Here is a 17,540-nt window from a genome sequence, read left to right on the forward strand (position 1 = left end):
AAATGTCACTGTCCATATATATTTCTTAATATATGCTATATTGATTTTTTAGAGAGAGGAAGGGAGAGGGAGAGATAGAAATTTCAATGAGAGAGAAACATTGATCGACAGGCCCCTGTACACCTCCTACTGGGGTTTGAGTCCGAAACTTGGGGCACGTGTCCTGACCTGGAGTTGAACCTAACATCTCTTGGTCCATGGTCAATGCTCAACCACTGAGCCACACCAGCTAAGCTATTTTTAAAATTATGATTTATCAATGTTATTATATTTAAATTTCTCAGATAAATTAAAACATGTATTGACTATATGTAAATTTTATTTGAATTGTCAATATTTGCAATATTCTGAAAATTATTTGCACCTGTGTAAAATTGATAAAAAGTTTAGATGTCAATCTGAAAATGGATGCAAGAATACATAGTTTTATGTTTGTTTTTTAATTATTTCAGGAGGTAAGCTAGCCCAAAGGTTCAAAGACCACAGAAATAAAGTATCTGTGGGATTACTCTCAAGGGGTGGTTCTCCTTTTCCCCCTTCCCTCCCCAGAGACCTTCCTTCCTCTTCTACTCCAATGTCTCCAATTGTCATTTTGATTTAAAAAAATTTTTTTTTCTTTATTGATTTTAGATAGAGAGAGGAAGAGAGAGGGAGAGAGAGATAAAAATATCGATGAGGCCCTGGCCGGTTTGGCTCAGCGGTTGGAGCGTCGGCCTGCGGACCAGAGAGTCCAGGGTTCAGTTGCCGCTAGGGGCACGTACCAAAAAAAATTAAGAAAAATAAAAAACATCGATGAGACAGAACATCGATTGGCTGCCTCCTGCATGCCCCCCACTGGGGATCAGGCCCACAACCTGGGCATGTGCCCTGCCTGGGAATTGAACCACTGACCTCTTGGTGCATGGGTCTACGCTCAACCACTGAGCCACACCGGCTAGGCCTCATTTTTATTTTTAAATAAACTCATATTTTGCCTATCTTCCTTACTTTATCTCCAGTGACTCTATTCAGTGAATGAAGTTTGTCATCTTGTCAATGGATAAACATCACCTGCGTTCTTGGACCCTCCTCTCACATGGAAGCTTTGGCCCTTGCTGTTGATAATGTCGTGACCCCATTTTATGGGTCAGCCTTAATGATTGTTTTGATGGCATGCTCTATGGTGAATATTAGAGACAGATGAAAAAAAGTTGGATTAAAAGAACAATTACAGCCCAGCTGGTGTGGCTCAGTGATTGAGCATCGACCCATACACCAAGAGGTCACTGGTTCGATGCCCATGTTGTGGGCCTGATCCCAGTGGGGGCACACAGGACGCAGCCAATTGATGTTCTCTATCATCAATGTTTCTACCTCTCCCTCTCCCTTCCTCTCTCTTTCTAACATCAATACCAAAAAAATTTAAAAAGAACAATTACAACAGTTGACAATTATGTTTTCAAGATAGGAACAGGAGGTTAGTAGGGGGGCTCACTATTATTTCTCTGAGTCCTCCATTCAAACAGCTTACGTATTACGATGTGGTGGGCTGTTTTTGCTAAAAATGGCTGCAACAATATTTTCCTTCCCATGTGCTCTTTCCAAATCTTGCCCCTCCTTCACCTCTTCTCCTGAAACCATGACGGATCTCTGTATACAGTAGAAGTGAGCCTAGGACCTGAAAATCAATCGCTTCCACCTGGCTCTGTTACTTTAGGTTTCACCGAGAGAACCCGGACACCATGCCGTGAGGAAGTTTAGGCCACGTGGAGAAGAGCCGAGGTCCCCGGCCCTGGAGAACGGAAGTCCGTGGCCCTGAAACCGGGGTGAGCTCCCCGCTGGTAGCCAAACACTAGCTGCCAGCCACGTGAGTGAGCCATCTTGGCCAGGGGGCTGCCCGACAAAACACAGCCTCCCCTGCTGAGATCTTCCCAAATGAGGATTTAACAGCAAAATAGAAGATGGCTTGCAACCACTAGGTTTTGGGGTGGTTTGTTATGCAGCAATAATAACCAGAATATAATATACAGGGGCCTTCTCCCTACAATTGTCCTGAGAGCTGTGTGTTTCCCAAGACCCCCCTTTTCACCTTCCCCCTCTCTTCCTTTTTCTCTGGTTAGTATTTGAAGTAGGAATTAACTAGACCTAGTGGGGGGAAAAATTTTTTTTTAATGTAATTAATAGTTAGATTGTCTCCAAAAGCAAAAAAGAGGGAATTCTAGCTTAGAGGAAGCAACTTTTTTCACACTTGGTTAGTGCTTTTTAGAATGTCATTACCAACTTACATATGGTCTTTCTTCTCTTTTTTCTTGTATATCTGAGAGTTCATTTTTGGAGGCCTGGTGGTCCAAAACATCTCATCACCAAAAGGCAATGGATACACACACATTCGCTAAAGGTATTTTCCGTGACAAAACAGGGAAGTCGCTCAGCCAAATTGCATGCGTGTGGGCTATTAATCCTTTTCTATATAAAAAATCAAATATAGGGTCTAACATGGTATTTCAACTATTGCAGCATATAGAGATATACAAGGACCTGCCCAGCCGTGCCATGAAGGTTACATTCTGATTTGGGGGACACACAGAAAGATGAAGAGAGTACACCTAGAAATGTGGCGTTGCCTTCGGTCTTGGAAGGCTTGTTAAGTCTTCGCTTCCCTTCTGCCTGAACCTTGTTTCATCAAACCAGTGCAAAACAGACCAAGGCCCGGATAAATATTTGTGAGTTGTTTGAACTTTGTTCTGTGCCCTTAAATACTCCTAGGAAATCAATTTTGGACTAAAGATGTTTGAAGATTCTGTCACTGAAATGACTGATTCGGGGCCAATTGTGATAAGAACACAAGAGTAAAGGTATTTAAAATTTCAGTCTGTAAGACCTTCCGGAAAGCGAGTATTACTGAGTGAGAAATGCATATAAATGTATACTCAAAGTAATTCTTTTGAAATAATTTAAGGTCTAAACACTGATTTTTTTTTTTAGATGACTTTTCAAGAATATTTACTTACAGCTAGCTATCACATGATCTGCCCTTACTTCTCTCTCTTTCTCCCCCACCTGAACAACCCCCCCACCCCCCACCCCCACCCACACACACACATCCTTTTCTCCACAGGAATCAGATAGAGGAAGTGAATTTCTCTGGGATCTTTTCACTAGTGTAATCCAGAAAGGGGAGCAGGCAAGGGTCAGGGCCCATTGGACAGCTGCTAGCCACTCTAAAGATCCTTAGGAAAATCAATTTTGTAATTTATGTGCTCATGAGCCCAAGAAAGGACAACTTCTCTGTGGAAGGAGAGAATGGAAGTTTCCAGACAGATATGACACCTCTCTGGCAACATATCAGCTGGGGGCCTCTCATGATTTGGCTGTCGAATGTGGGTTTCATTTGGCAGGTCACTTAACCTCTGCTTCCTCCACTTCCTCAGCTGAAAAATGGGGTCACCACTTCCTAGTCAACATCACGGGACTTGATAAAGATGAGCAAATACTGATGGCAAGCAGTTTACAACGAGCTAAAGCTTTGAAACTCAGCTCAACCACTTCCTGTTAGGTGACTTTAGGTGTTACTGGCCTCTCTCTGCCTCAGTTTCCTCTCTGAAAACTAAGGAGAATAATAGGACCTATCTCACACAGCTGTTTGAGGATTAAATGCTATAATACTGTACATGAGGCACAGCATCTAATAGTCTTAATAAACATTCATTGTTTCACCTGCTCTGCACCTTATTTTATCTAATATGTGTCTCGGATCCATGACCAGAAGGCTGGACTTATAAGAGAATCCTGGAATGAAAGGCAAAGACTCTCTCACTTTACAGACAAGAAAAAAGAAACTCAGGGAGGTCGGGTGACTGACCCAGGGCTATCCGTCTGATTCAGTAGTGAGAGGGCCCGAGTGAGAATTCAGGTCTCCTAATTGTTGGGTCGGGGCAAGTCTCCATTTCCACTCCTTTGAAGACCGCGCTGGTATTTCTTTCTATCCCCAGATAATTCTTTCTCAGTCTGCTTTTAACCCTAAAACCAGTTCATTCCATCAACTGGTGCATTCCCTGTCTCCCACAGCCCCCACGAAACCTGCAGATAACCTCCTCTCCAGAAACGCCCCCCAGCCCCCGGCAGAAGGCCAGGAAAGGTAACACTTTCTCTCTGAGACCTGAGGAAGCCACTAATGGGGACAGCAGGTGAGGAGGGAGGCCGGGGAGCTGCAGCTGCTGGCAAAGGTTGCCCTAGTAACCGCATGCGGGCTCCATTCAGGAAGTGAGCCCAACTCCAAGATGCAAAATGATCGCCCTCACAGCGCTCCTACCAGCACAAAAGAACCAAAGGAACAGAGGGATGGCCGGGAAGGGGGGCGAAAGAAGAGGGGGGGCTCATGCTGTCGGTTACAACCTTCCACCTTCCACAGAAGAAAATGAGAATAGCTCTTTGAATCTTCTGGCTTGTGTGAACCATAAAAATCACCCATTTAACATGAATCCTTTTGTGGCAATAGAGGGAAGCAGGTCCCCCTCTGTTTACCAGCCTTATGAAACAATATACCAGGAAAGGGGAGAAATCCCAGACATTGCAACTTTATGGGGGCCCTAAACTCTCCTTGCTCCCTCTTTTATTCAGACTGATGACAAAGACCATTTGCTACCAATTTATTGGAAACTTTTTTTTTTTTTTTCTTCACAGCTTGAGCTGTTTAATGCAGGGAGCTCCCTCTCCCCAAATCAATGTCAGACACTTGCTGAATGGGCCAGGCTCAATTATGTTCCCTCCACAGGTTCAGCTCACACTGTGACCCTGCATGGCTTCCTGCTATTCATATGTGTTACTTCCCCTTTGTGGTAATGGCTTGTGGCACTTGGCCAGAAAACATTATTAATTTCAGAAGTGGACTGACAAACAACAAACCCACAGTGAACCGAGAGGAAGTGCTGGGGAGGCCAGCTGCCGGCTGGAGCGGAGCAGTAGGAACTCAATGTATGCAACTTTGAGGAGGAAAGATGATAATCCACAGAGAGGAAATGCACTAAAATTATCCACAGCCCATGGTAAAGAAAAAAAGAAAGAAAAAAGAAAAAGAAACCAGAACAAAGAAAGGGGGGGGGGGAGCACACAGCTACTTGAGCTGCAGCTGGACAGGAAATTGCTAACGCTGCTTGCAAATCCCCACTTTGAACAGCCAGTTTAGGGAATGCCAGGAGCGGAAACCGTTCAGAACTGGATTAACACGGGCCAAGTGGAACTGCAACCCACTTCTCCTTTCTGAGCTCCCGCTGACTTGGGAAAGCCAAATGGGAGACTGACTTGGTCGTTTTCTACACGTTGGCCTTTTATATATGCTTAGTTGCTAAAAGTCACACTGGACAGTTTGATATGATTGCCATAAAATCAGGGCCACATGCCTCCTATCATGTAGATTACCAAACCATCCAACTGGCATCTCTCATGTGCCATGTGGGTGAAAAGCTCATCTTTCTCCCCAGAGCAAGTACAGGGACTTTTGAAAGGAATACAGAATGTAGTTGTGTTCTATTTCTTTAGATGTCAGACACCTGCCCTCATCTTTTATTTTGGTTTGTACTGTTACACTTGGGACAGGGAGAGATGTCCCAAAGAAAATGACAATATAGTAAGCCTTTACCTTAAAAGAAACGGCTCAAAATCACCTCCATAAGGTTCAACTGTGGCTTCTGACCTACATTCTAAACTAGTTGAGCACAGAGCACCTTAGAGCAGGAGCTTGAGCTTCAACTAAAATGCCAGTGGTGAGTGTTAAAGCCAAACCCAGGCTCCGGTGAGAAAGCTTAGATAGACTTCGATATGGACATGAGAAAAGGGAGACACCCCTCCTGATTCATTTGTTATTCCAACATTAGGATAATTTGCAAGTAGAATTGCCACAGTAACTGACTGGAAAAATAATTACTCCTACTTTCTCCTTGGCATGTGAATTACTGAGTGGAAGATCCTGACAGAAGAAAGAGGTTAACATGACTGTCTTCTTGTCATTCTAGCACCCCTCTTTGACTGTTAATATCCCTGTCTTGTACCTCAGCAGTAAGGTGTGCTCTATGGCTTCCTTTGTTTTGAGAGCATTGCTATTTTCTTACATAAGCCAGAACCATATTTGTAGAAAGTATTATCCGTGTACATGATATAGTTGGTCCACTTCATGATGTCTTTCTTTGAAGCAAAAGATCAATTTCATAAACTGCACCTAAAAAACATTCTTAGAATAGTTTAAAAGATGAGAACTTTGCCCTCCTGTGCCCACAAGTGCTTTTACAAGCCAGCATCAGTCCCAGCTGAAAAATACCTAAAATGTGTCATTTCACATTCAGGTGAAATTAAGAATTAAAAAAAAACAACACCACACACACACACATTCAATAGCCAAAATAGTTATTTATTAATAATTTAAGGTTTTACATTCTTATAATAAATTTTATCTCAAAACTTTACACCATGAACAGAATGAAGCAACTTAACTCTCCCTTCTTCACAATCAGATGCACTTCACCTATCAAATGGGTACCCATGCTCACACACACACTTCCAGTTTTATACAAATTTTTTAGAAGGAAAGAAACCAACCCAAAGTATTGCATTAGAGGTGACACTCCCTGAAGAATTTTGTACAGAGGTAATATACTGTTTAGCACAGCTGAAGTTAAAGAAGGAAAAAAAAGTGAGCCCATGATTTTGGTGCCTTTCCAAGGTATCCCCTTTAAGACAACGCAAGCCAAAATATTTACAAAGGTAAGGCAGAGTCAAACTACATTAAGGGGGCAGGATCACAAGGAAGATATATGTAAGAGACTGAGGACTGCACCATAACAAGGTCTCAGCGGTAATAGTGTCCATGAAAATGTCCTTCAGAATCGGTAAAGTTGAGCATGCTGCAAATATTATCCTTTGGATTAAAATCAAAAGTTTACATTTTTTGTTTTAAAAAGTGGTACACTGCTCTTTCTCCCTTTGGATGATTTCTTTTAAACCCATCAAAGAAAAAACAAACACAATTCAAACATTGCCAAGTGATTTCAGATCAAATATTTACAATAATCAAATGGAGTATCAGATTTATTTTATCTATTATTCACGGTGTGTTTTTTTGTTTTTGTTTTTTTCCTGCAAACTGACACTAGAGCTGAAACCTGTCTTTGGCTCCTCTATATGCAAAATTGAATCAGTCTTCACTGAAGACAATATAGTCAGTTCCAGATGTAAAAGGAAACAGTCATACAAGGCTCTAAAGAACACATGCTCCTATCCTACCATTTGGTCCTACCCTATTTATCTGGAAGTCTGCGAATTCCAGTCCCTGCATGGGTAGGCTGTACACATAGGTGTGGAGCAGACCGACTGCCTGTATCTATACAGCATGTCCTGTTCTTTCAAGGAGAATGGAGCAAATCTCTCCCTTTGTAATAACCAATTCCACATATGATAACCTTTGTCTAATAGACAGCTGGTGTCATCTGGACACCCTGGGCCACATACAAAGAAAGCAGCCCAGCTGATGCTGCCAAGAGAAACTGCTAAAGGAAAGGACACATCCTAGCGCGGAGGAATGTGGGGCCTTTCACGTGGATTGCAGGGAGTCCACCTGGTAGACGTTCTGGTTGGAAGGAGTGGTGAAGTAGAGCTGTTGTGCTGGGACCCGGTTATCGCAGGGGCTGCTGAGTCCCAGCGTCCTCTCGAAGTCCAGCAGCTGGCCCATGAAGTTGAAGTTGGGAGAGATGTTGGATTTCTTCATCTTGACAATGTCATAAGCATCGTTCATTGACAGATTGAGCTTCTGCATAAGATAAGCCACAGTCACAGTGACTGAGCGGCTAATGCCAGCCAAGCAATGCACCAAGACGCCACAGTTTTTGCCCCGGGCTTCGTCTGTAAACACAGAAAGAAAGGCAAGATTTCAGTAGACCGAAAAACCAGCCTTTGTGAATGATCCGTCTAAAAGATGAATTTTTAAAAAGATTTAAAAAATAATCTCGTGTGGCAGTTGAGCCCTGCAGGCAGCAGAAAATGTATCACTGTGATAAAACGTGTACACTGGGCACAATTACATATTTCAGATATTTTCTGAAAAGGGAGCTTTTGTATTAAGTTTCTGCCAACAACAAACAAAAAAAACCTCCTTAATGTGGGCATTCTTTGCCTCAGCATGTGAATACCAGAAACCCTGCAATATGGTAGTGAATGCCTTTTATACAGACAAGCAGACTGCAAGGGTCTATTAAATTATTCTCCAACTGTTGTGCAGCTAACAATGGAGGTATTCAGGCATTTTAAAAGAGAGAGGGAAGTCACAGGGGACAGCCCATTAGGAGGAACAGGATGTCGACATGGCCTGAAAATGAGTTCCTTTGTAATAGGAAATGCATTACAATGCCTGGAGATTCGCTTCTCCAGGCTGCCAGCCCACAGTCCTTCCTGCTGGGCTCAGGTTACCCTCACCGTCTCACTGTTCACTGGTATCACAGTAACATTCAACTGGATTACATCTAGCATTCATAGGGCTTTCCAACAACTAACCTGATGTCCTAAAATAACTTCCAGGTCTTTTAAAATGATAAAGCAGTGCTACAATTCCTGCCTACCATAAGTACTGCTATCTAGGCCTCCCCCATTCCAAAGATTGTGGTAAAATTCTGTTGTCTGATTATGACTGAATTTAGAGTCAAGAAACAGACAGCATTTGAAATACACGTGTGATCAGCAGCCTGATCAAACGGTGGTTTTTCTTTTCTTAGCAAGATAAACCAGAATGAAGAAGACCTTCCGAACATTAGAGACCTGTAGTCTGACAAATTAACAAGCAGCGAGAAAAAATCAAAAGCTTGAACTCTGTGAATGGCTAATGATTTTTGCATTTAAAAGTCTGAGCGAGTACTGGTTAATTAGTCTCACCTATGAATGAAATGGCCTCAGGGAAAAACTGGGACAGGTTTTGGCTCCAGTGATCCGAGATGGGGATCTGCTTGTATTTAAACTCTCCTGCGTTCTCAAAGAGATTCGGCAGATTGGGGGTGACGTTCAAGATGTACTTGATGCCGAACTCCTCCAACACGTCCAGGTTGGTGGAGTCCTTGGCACAACCCAAGTAAAGGAAGGGCAAGATCTCCACGGGGAAAGAAGGCTGGCTGTTGGACAGCGGGCTGCCATCCGAGTCCGTTGCACTATTGGGGTCTCGGTCAAGGTCAGATTCAATGTCCGAGGAAGAGTCGGAGCTGATCCGCAGGCCCCCGAGACCCAGCACTGGCAACGGCGGCGAGCTGCTGCTACAAGAGCCGTCTAGATTGGTCTCGCAGTGCAGGGCGAACTCGGCTTGGAACTTACTGAAGCCACCTGCCAGGACGAGAAAAGCAATCGTGTAACCCGAGATCCCGTAGTAGTTTTCACAGCTTTGAAAGCCGCAACCGGACGCAGGAAACACCACAGCACCTTACGAACCCTCTACACCCAGAGCCAGATGTAATAAAGACACTTAAATGTGCACCCTTGAAAATGGAACGAATGGGCCAGCCTCCCCTGGAATCCCTTATTCTTTTTGAATCCGGAAATGCACAAAATGGCAACTTTTCTGAATATTTTGAGGGGCTAGGAAATGCCAATGTGCACCCACAACGACCTATCCCACCCTGCAAATCTTAATTCAAAATCGAACGACTGAAAGCAGGGCAAAGTGGAGGATATTACAAGTAACAATTGATTAGATCGGCTGGTGCCTGCGGCCCTGACGCGGGTGGATTCTGCGCCAGGCCAGCTCTCCCGTGCCGGACGCGCGAGGTTCGCAGCTTGGAGCCGGCGGGCGGGCAGCCCCAGGCGGGGCAGCGCGGCTCAGAAGCGCTAGCCAAACGCAGCCGGGGCACCTCCAGTTTGCCTGCCCCGCCGGCAGCCCGCAGCCTCGCACGTCCCGTCCTGCCCCGCGCGCCGCGCTCCCCTAGCACATACCTTCCAGGTAGAACGCCCGGCAGCCCTCGTCCTTGAGCTTCTTTAGCAGGAGTCCAAGCACCGACTCGCCACCCGTGTTCTCGTTCCAGTCGCTGCTATTCTCGTCGTAGAGCACCACTGTGTCGGTGCCGCAGCGCCGGGTGAAGCGGTCCCGGTCCTCGCCGCGCGTGAAGAGCGCACGCACCGGCAGGTTGCCCTTCTGCAGGCGCCGCAGCATGATGCCCGGGATGGCCACGTTTATGGCTGACTCGATGTGTGACGACTCGTACAGCTCCTGCGGCCGGCAGTCCATCAGCAGCAGCCGCTCGTTGCCCAGCTCCAGCTGCTCGTTGAGCCACGCCACCGTCTTGCTGATCGCCATTTCCGACGCGAAGGGCACGGGTCTGAGCGTATCTATCATGGGGGTCGAGCTGCGAGGGAGGGTGGGGTGCCTAGCAGATGCCCCTTGGGGCAGGCATAGGCCGAGCGCGCTAAGCGAAGCCGCCGCTCACGGAGCGGGGTTGAATTCCACCTCGCTCTTCCCAAACCGGGTTAGAGGTTGGGGAAGGAGAGACAGAAGTGAAGCCGGAGGTTCCTTCTGCACCGGGCTGCAGCCGCTCGTTCTCGGTGTCAATGAATCGCTTTGAATGAAGGTGCCCAGACAGTTTTGTTCCTCCCCAGTGAATGAAATCCAATTAATTCGGACTCCGTGCTACTGAGAGGGGAGGAGGGAAAAAAAGTCCAGCGGCTCCTAATCCCTCCCTCCAAGGCTGCACCTCAAATCCACCCGAGCGTCTTTCTCCTCGGATTATTCAAGCCTCTATTTGCTCTCTCTCTCTCCCTGTCTCTCTCGGACTCAGCCCTCGCACACCCCTAGCGCGAGGCAGCTCCTCAATGGATACAAACAGCGAGCGTCTCAATGGATACATTCTCCCAGCCAGCCAATGAGCGTGCTGCGGAAGGGGCTGTTACCGTGGAGACGGGCCGGCTGGAACAGGTTGTGTTGATGAATTGTTAATGAGTTTGTCATTCACAAAAACGGAAAGGAATTTCCGCTCCGGATAAGCCCCAGTGCAAACAAGCTGCAACAGCGGGCTCGGCGGGAGGAAGGAGAAAGAAGAGGAGGCGGCGGCGGCGGAGGAGCAGGGCACATAAACCAGGGCACTTCAGTTGTCTCATGTTTCCTTCTGTTGAGAGTTCACACTTCGCGTCGGAACTTTTGCGCACAAATGGTGCAATTAGCAGGCACAAAAGCCCTTGTTCGTGACGCCTGTGCTCGCAAGCTAGCTTTAGGAAAACTTGTACTGACTTTTCTTTTTTATTTCCTTTAAACTCTTTTGGACCGGAGTTCTCCTTAACCCTACCCCCCTCCCGCCCTCCTTTAGGCACTGTGACGTTTGTTTGCCAGTTTAAAAAGCCCAATTCTGTTTGCTCTGATGTTCTTTTAGCCGAGGCTGTGTTGGGGCTGCTGGACTGCCTGGCTTTAGTGATCGATGAGGTGTTAAATGTTAATCCAACATCTTTGGAAACAAACCAGGATTTTATTGAAACACTTTAAAGCAAGCAAACAAACAAGAGCCTGTTGTTCAGATATTAGGAATAAAGCTTTTAAAAAATACGTTTTACTTATTTTTTAAAAAACAGTGGAGGCTGCAGAAACAAACTTGTTGGGCAGTACGATGCTTTTATTCCCCTCCTGTGGCGTGGGGCGTTAAGAGCCATTGTTCGCGTTGTGCGGGGTGGGGGTCACGCTCATTAATCATTTGTAAGTAGGGAACTCAGTTTTCGAAAAAGGAGCTGGTCTGGCGCGACATGCGCTAGGGCGCGCGGAGCCTGCGGGCTGTCCCCACCATCGTCGAGGCATGGGGAAGTCCTCCCGCAAGGCCTGCAGGTCGCAGGGATAAGCTGGGCTTGGCGACTGGTTACTGTAGCCAGAAAGCCATGTCAAAGAGGAGCTTCCACGCACATACACCCTCTTCCCTGCTTGAGCCGCAGCCCCCTCCCCCAACCTCACCGGGCACTAGCGGAGCACCGGTCGCGCCTGCGCGTTGCACTCCTTGCCAGCACCCAATTACCCCCGCCTTCTAACTAAGTGGGCACCGGACGTTGGGCGACTCTGCGGACGGGTGTGGAGCTGATTGCAGGACTGTGTGAGGGACTGTGGGCTCCGTAGCGGCTTAGGGAGGGTGAGGGGAGTGCAGAAGGGGAACCCCTGGCTCCTAAGGAGGGCTAGGAGTCCCGGGGAACGTCTCTGCAGCTCTGCAGAGCCAGCAGGTAATAGGGGAGGTGTTGGCCCCGCCAGCGAGCAGCGCTCCGCCGAGGCGCCGGGCGGGCCGGCCAGGGGCCGGATGGAGGCGTGGCCTGGCTGGGGCATCGGCGACAGGGAGGCGCAGTCCCGGCGCGCAGAGCTCCATTGTTATATAAAAGTGCCGGGGCCTGCCTCTCCTGAGCGGAAAACCACCTGTGTGCGGCCGGCGCGGCGCTGAGGCCGGGGGAGGGGAGGGGGGCTGGGGCCGGAAGGCGCGGGCCCTAATCCGGCCTCCCCTCCCTCCCTAACCCCCCGCGGAAAAGAGGCCGCTCTTTGTGCGGCCGCCGCCAGGGAGGCGGAAGCGGGGGCAGCGGCTTGGCTGGGAGCGGCTGTTCCGAGCGCCCCTGCCGGCGCTCCGTGCCCATCGCAAATGTGACGGAGGGCACCTGAGGTCGTGGGGTCTCCCTTAGCCAGACTCCGCACCCACGGGCCAGCCTGTTGACGCCCCGCTCCAATTTGCATTTTTAGTCACCCGCCTCTTCCCTGGTTTGGGGAATGTAGGCTAAAAAAAGCAGGCTGCGAGGCCCAGGTTGCCAATTTTGGAGCTCTGATGCAGGCAGGCCGCCCCTGGAGGAGCGCGATCGACGAAGGTGGGGGCTGCCGTGCTCCTCTCGCCGCTCCTTTTTTGGGCATGACTTGGAACAAAATTCCCATATTTTACTGGATATCATTTAGTTCCAGCTGGAGGAGGCCTTCGCTGGAGTTGACGCCTCCGATTCGCCCCCACCTGTTACAGACGTTCCCAGCCCCAAACATTTCAGTCCCTGGGGCCTGGAGGCGAGGCGAGGAGATGCAGGGTGCCCTGCTGCAGAACCGAGACCCGCGGGCTGTTTCAGCCCGGGACCTCCCGCAGAAGAGGCCCCGAGGAACATTAGTTTCTATTTAGCTCTTTTTAAAGTGCAAGTTACCTGAGCCTGGGCACACATTTGGAAGGATAATCGCCAACATTTTGCAAACCTGACGATGGAAACGTTTAGTTTGACCCGTGCTTCTTAACCCTATCGCAACGAAACGTCGGTCCTTCTCGGCACGTTTTATAAAACGGCCTCCTGACGGTGCGTTCCTAAAGCAGGTGGCGTCAAGAGCCTCTGAAGTGGGGCGGCCCGGGTTTAAATTGTGCCTCGGTCGCTTCCTAAACACTCGACAGTGGTTAAACCTTCTGTTCTAAGCCCGATCTTCCACGGTGGCAAGATGGAGATAATAAAAATATCTGCGATGACTGGAGGCGACCAAGGGGTGCTATTAGCTGTTATTATTTTTATCGCTTTGAATTCCGAACCAGCACAATAGCCTGAGTCCTTTCCAACCCAAAGACCCCCTTTGTGGGCTGTTTAACAGCTCGCCTGGAATTGGCTAGTCTCCACAGAAGCCCTCTGAGGAACTTCCCTAAACAGTTTAATCCCTCCCAGTTCAGCTGTCAAGCAAAGCAGGTGCTGTTACAGACCAGGGTCAAAATCCTGTAACTCCTTCTACAGACAGAAAGTGCCCAGTTACCTTTCTAACTTCTCCCTAATGGATCCGTTTAAAAACACTCTATTCTCCAAACCAAACCAAATTGATCTGGTAGAAATAATACATTTTGGGCATTTACTACATTGTAGGCATGGTAATGATTTCTCTATTTAAGTTCATAATTTTGGTCAGTCTCCAGAAAACCCATGTAAATGATCTCCATTCACAGAGGTTAAGGAATTTGCCTGAGGTCACACATTAGAAAATGGTGGGAACAGGATTTGAGGCCAGACCGTTAAGGATTAACCACATACATGTAAATATTACAGGATGTTGGAGAGATCACAGCACGCTGCGCTGTTCCCCGCTGGGATTTGCAGGATTAAGGTCTGCATTTTGAATTTTGACCACCAGAGTCACATATTCTGTTGCACCTTCCCCATACATGTTAGGATCAAAAGTTAGGCTTACTTTTCTGCTCCTACATCTGGTGGTTTCCTTCAACTGTATGCACCTCTTAATTTAGTTAACCACGCAGTAAATGTTGCTTATTGCTTTTCCTTAGAGTGTGTCTTGGATTTTCACAACTACAATTACTTATCTAGTTGTCTGTGTAGCACATGGGCCTGGGTTCAAATCTTAGCTCTATCATTCACTTGCAGTCTGACAGAGGACAGTTACTAGCCTCTTTGTGTTTCTATTCATGCATTCATTCACTCTTTTATTCTAGGTCCCAGGAAAGCATCAGTGAGTAAAACAGACAAGAATACCTGCCGTCCCAGAGCTTACCTCCTAGTGAGGACAGATGATAAATAACATAAATAAGTAGACAGTATATTGGAAAGTGAAAGTGCAATGGAGAAAAATAAAGCAAGGAAAGGAATTCAGTGGTGTGCAAAATTGGGATGAGTTCTCATCCTCAAAGGACTGTGAGGATTGGAGACAACCTAGGTGATATGCAAAAAGTGTTGGGCACCATATGGGGACCCAAAAGATGATGTTTTTAAAACTCACTGATTTATTCCTACACAAAGCTGACTCGCTGCTGTTGCTGATTATCCTGTCTTCAATCTCCTCATCCTGGCCCTGTCACCTAGCCTCCTGGGAAACACCCAGAAGAGTTCTAGCACCTGAAAGAATCACAGGTTTCCTTACTTCCAGAGGCCTCAGTTCCCTGCTTAGCATGTCGTTCACATGTAGAGGACTGTGTCTAAGTGCAGGGAAGCAATTTCAGAGATCCTCATTTTTCCGTGTGTGTATGCCTGTGCATCCTCAGAGAACCCAGTCTTGAACTTTTCCTGATGGTTCCCCCTGGGAAGCTGCTTCAAAGTGAGTCTTCCAGTTACCAGTGTTTGCTGGACTATAGGAGAAGCATTCTAACTTCGCAAGGATTTTCCTACATTGAGGACTCTCGGGATTTAAGAGATGCCAAAGGGTTAGCATGACCTTTAATCTTCTCGGAGTAATCGCTATGAATACAGTGACATTAACACATCATGTGAAAATTGTTAAACTGATTTTCAGCTAGAAGGGAGGGCATGCTTTGGAAGGTCTGACTTAAAATGGCATATTCAAGATTCACTTTTAGAGGTCCCAGGGAGGCCCTCAAAGTGACAACGGCTTTCAGAACAGTTAAACCTCAGAGTGGAATTTAACTGCATTTGAGAAATATCTTTGAAATAATCTGACTTGAAATAAAGGGCATATGAGGTTCACAAAACTCATGCTGAGGTCTCTTGGCAGATGCCTCCAAAAGGCAGCGAGGTACTCTGATCAGCAGCAACCCCAGAGGCCCGAAGGACTGACAGGAGGATAGGCTGTACAGAGAAAACCAGAAGGAGTTTCAAATGTGGGCCCCAAATCAAAACCGCAACTGCAGACCCTGGTTTGCAATCAAACTGCTTCTCCTGGGGCCGCTTCCTTAGCCTGCCCCAGGGTGAGGGGCTGCGGGGTTGACGATTCTCCCAAACAATTCAGGGGTGGAGAAAAGACAGGCTAAGTTAGATGCACTAACAGGTAGCTTGGTCGGCAGCAGTGCCAGAATCACACACCCACAATCACATCTTGGGGTGGCTGGAGCTTTTCTAGAAACCACATGGCATGTAACATCTTGCTGGAATGACACAACCAAAAGAAAAATGTGAACTACTGCGAAATTCAGACCTTGGCCCCAAGCTTTCAAAAATGAGGGTCTTCATCAGCTTTCTTGTGTTTCCGTTTCCCATCACCTGATGGAATGCACGTAATTTGCCTTCAGGATCCCATAGCGACTTTATCTAGAATACTTTTTGAAGTCTCTAGCAAGAAAATGCATTTAACGATAACAATGTTGATTTCTTCTTTGAAAAGCTTTCATTCCTTTCCTTCCAGGGGGGAAACCATTGATTCTTCCCTTATCCTTTATTGTCACAAAGTAGGAAATGTAAAAATCTATGTAAAAGTCGTCAGGAAGCTGCCTCTGCAGTACTGCCCAGCTCATACATTTTTGGGGGGTGGGGTTCGGGAATGGGGAGGAAAGACAACCAACCGCACCTTGCTTTCCTTTGTACAATTTCCACATGATCCTTCGTGGGAAATTGGGCTTACATGGCCTTCTAGGGAGACGAGGGACCACGTGTGTTCATCTTCCAGAGCCCTCCTGGTCAGGCCGTGAGGCGTGTGCAGCCTCCTGGGCGTTAACTGTGGTGCAGCTCCATGCAGAAGGTCTGCCTCGTGCCTCCGTGAGTGAGCCATGTGCCTTTCTGGTGGCTTTTCTCTTCTTGTGTTCCTTTATTTACTCAGATGTGAGCAGTACAAGTAACTGTGTGTAAGAGAACTAATTTCCAGCCCATTTTTAGCTCGGCAATCAGTGGACATGACTCTGTGTAGCCACACTACATGGAATGCTTTAACTCATTTTGTCAACTTGAAGAACTCACATGTCCTCCAAGAACATATTGGTGGAACCTCAGGGGCCCCCACACTCCAGTCCAAGCAATACTGCTCTGAGCCATTTGACGGGTTAATTATAAAAGTTGTATTTAGATATATCATGAAAATAGCAACAGAACGGCTACAATCTAATCTACATCCAACTGTGCACATGTTAACTGTGACCGTGATAAGTGCAAAGCAGGTATACCACTTCCACAGTTTCATGGCGGGGCTGGCTGAGCTCAAATGTCAGGTAATTACACTGGAATCTAAACTCACATTTCAGGCCCTTTGAAGCCTCCATGGTATATTCTACTCTCTACTCAATAAGACTGGCTCTAAGGAGTGTGACTTCCTGCAACCTGTTATGAATTTGACCTGTTAAAATGGCAGCTTCAACATCATTTATTAACTTTTTTATTGCTGGTCAAGAATGTTAGTTCTGGAGTTAGACCACCCTGGATTCTGATGCTTTCCAGTCGTGTGACCGCAGGAAATCGCACAATCATCCTCTGCCTCAGTTTCCTCACCTGTAAAATGGGGAACATATCACAGGACTATTGTAACAAGTGACACATTTGTAAAGGGGTAGGAACAGTCCTGAAACAATAATAATCGAAAGTCACTTGTTTTTATTACACGCACATGCACCTCCAAATAAACATTTATTGATCTTGCTGAAAGGGATTATATAATGGAGCATACCACAGTGTCCATTTTGTTCTCAGGAATAGAAAAACAATCCATACAGAATTTTTAAAATTATGTTTAGTAGATTGCTGATGTGAGCAGCCCAGAAATCACAGTTTCTCAGTGTGCCGAGACGAGAGACCGGGCTAAACTGGGGAGGTTGGGAATGCTGATTGCTTGGGAGGATTTCCCAGCTGTCTGGGACTAGCCTGCTGAAACAGCGGGAGCCCCTCCCCCACCCCCGGCCCGTCACTGCTGGCTC

General features: G+C 46.9%; 1 protein-coding gene across 1 annotated transcript; it reads right to left on the reverse strand.

Annotated features, from left to right (window-relative positions):
* Window positions 1-4,901: 4,901 nt before the first annotated feature.
* DUSP6 (dual specificity phosphatase 6) lies at window positions 4,902-10,926 on the reverse strand. Its single transcript, XM_036252228.1, has 3 exons — window positions 9,937-10,926; window positions 8,893-9,330; window positions 4,902-7,869 (listed from the first exon to the last, which is right to left on the reverse strand). The coding sequence occupies exons 1-3, from the start codon at window positions 10,334-10,336 to the stop codon at window positions 7,562-7,564; spliced, it is 1,146 nt and encodes a 381-aa protein (XP_036108121.1). The 5' UTR covers window positions 10,337-10,926; the 3' UTR covers window positions 4,902-7,561.
* Window positions 10,927-17,540: the final 6,614 nt, after the last annotated feature.

This window comes from Molossus molossus, unplaced genomic scaffold (assembly GCF_014108415.1).
Source record: "Molossus molossus isolate mMolMol1 unplaced genomic scaffold, mMolMol1.p scaffold_m16_p_10, whole genome shotgun sequence".
NCBI lineage: Eukaryota > Metazoa > Chordata > Mammalia > Chiroptera > Molossidae > Molossus > Molossus molossus.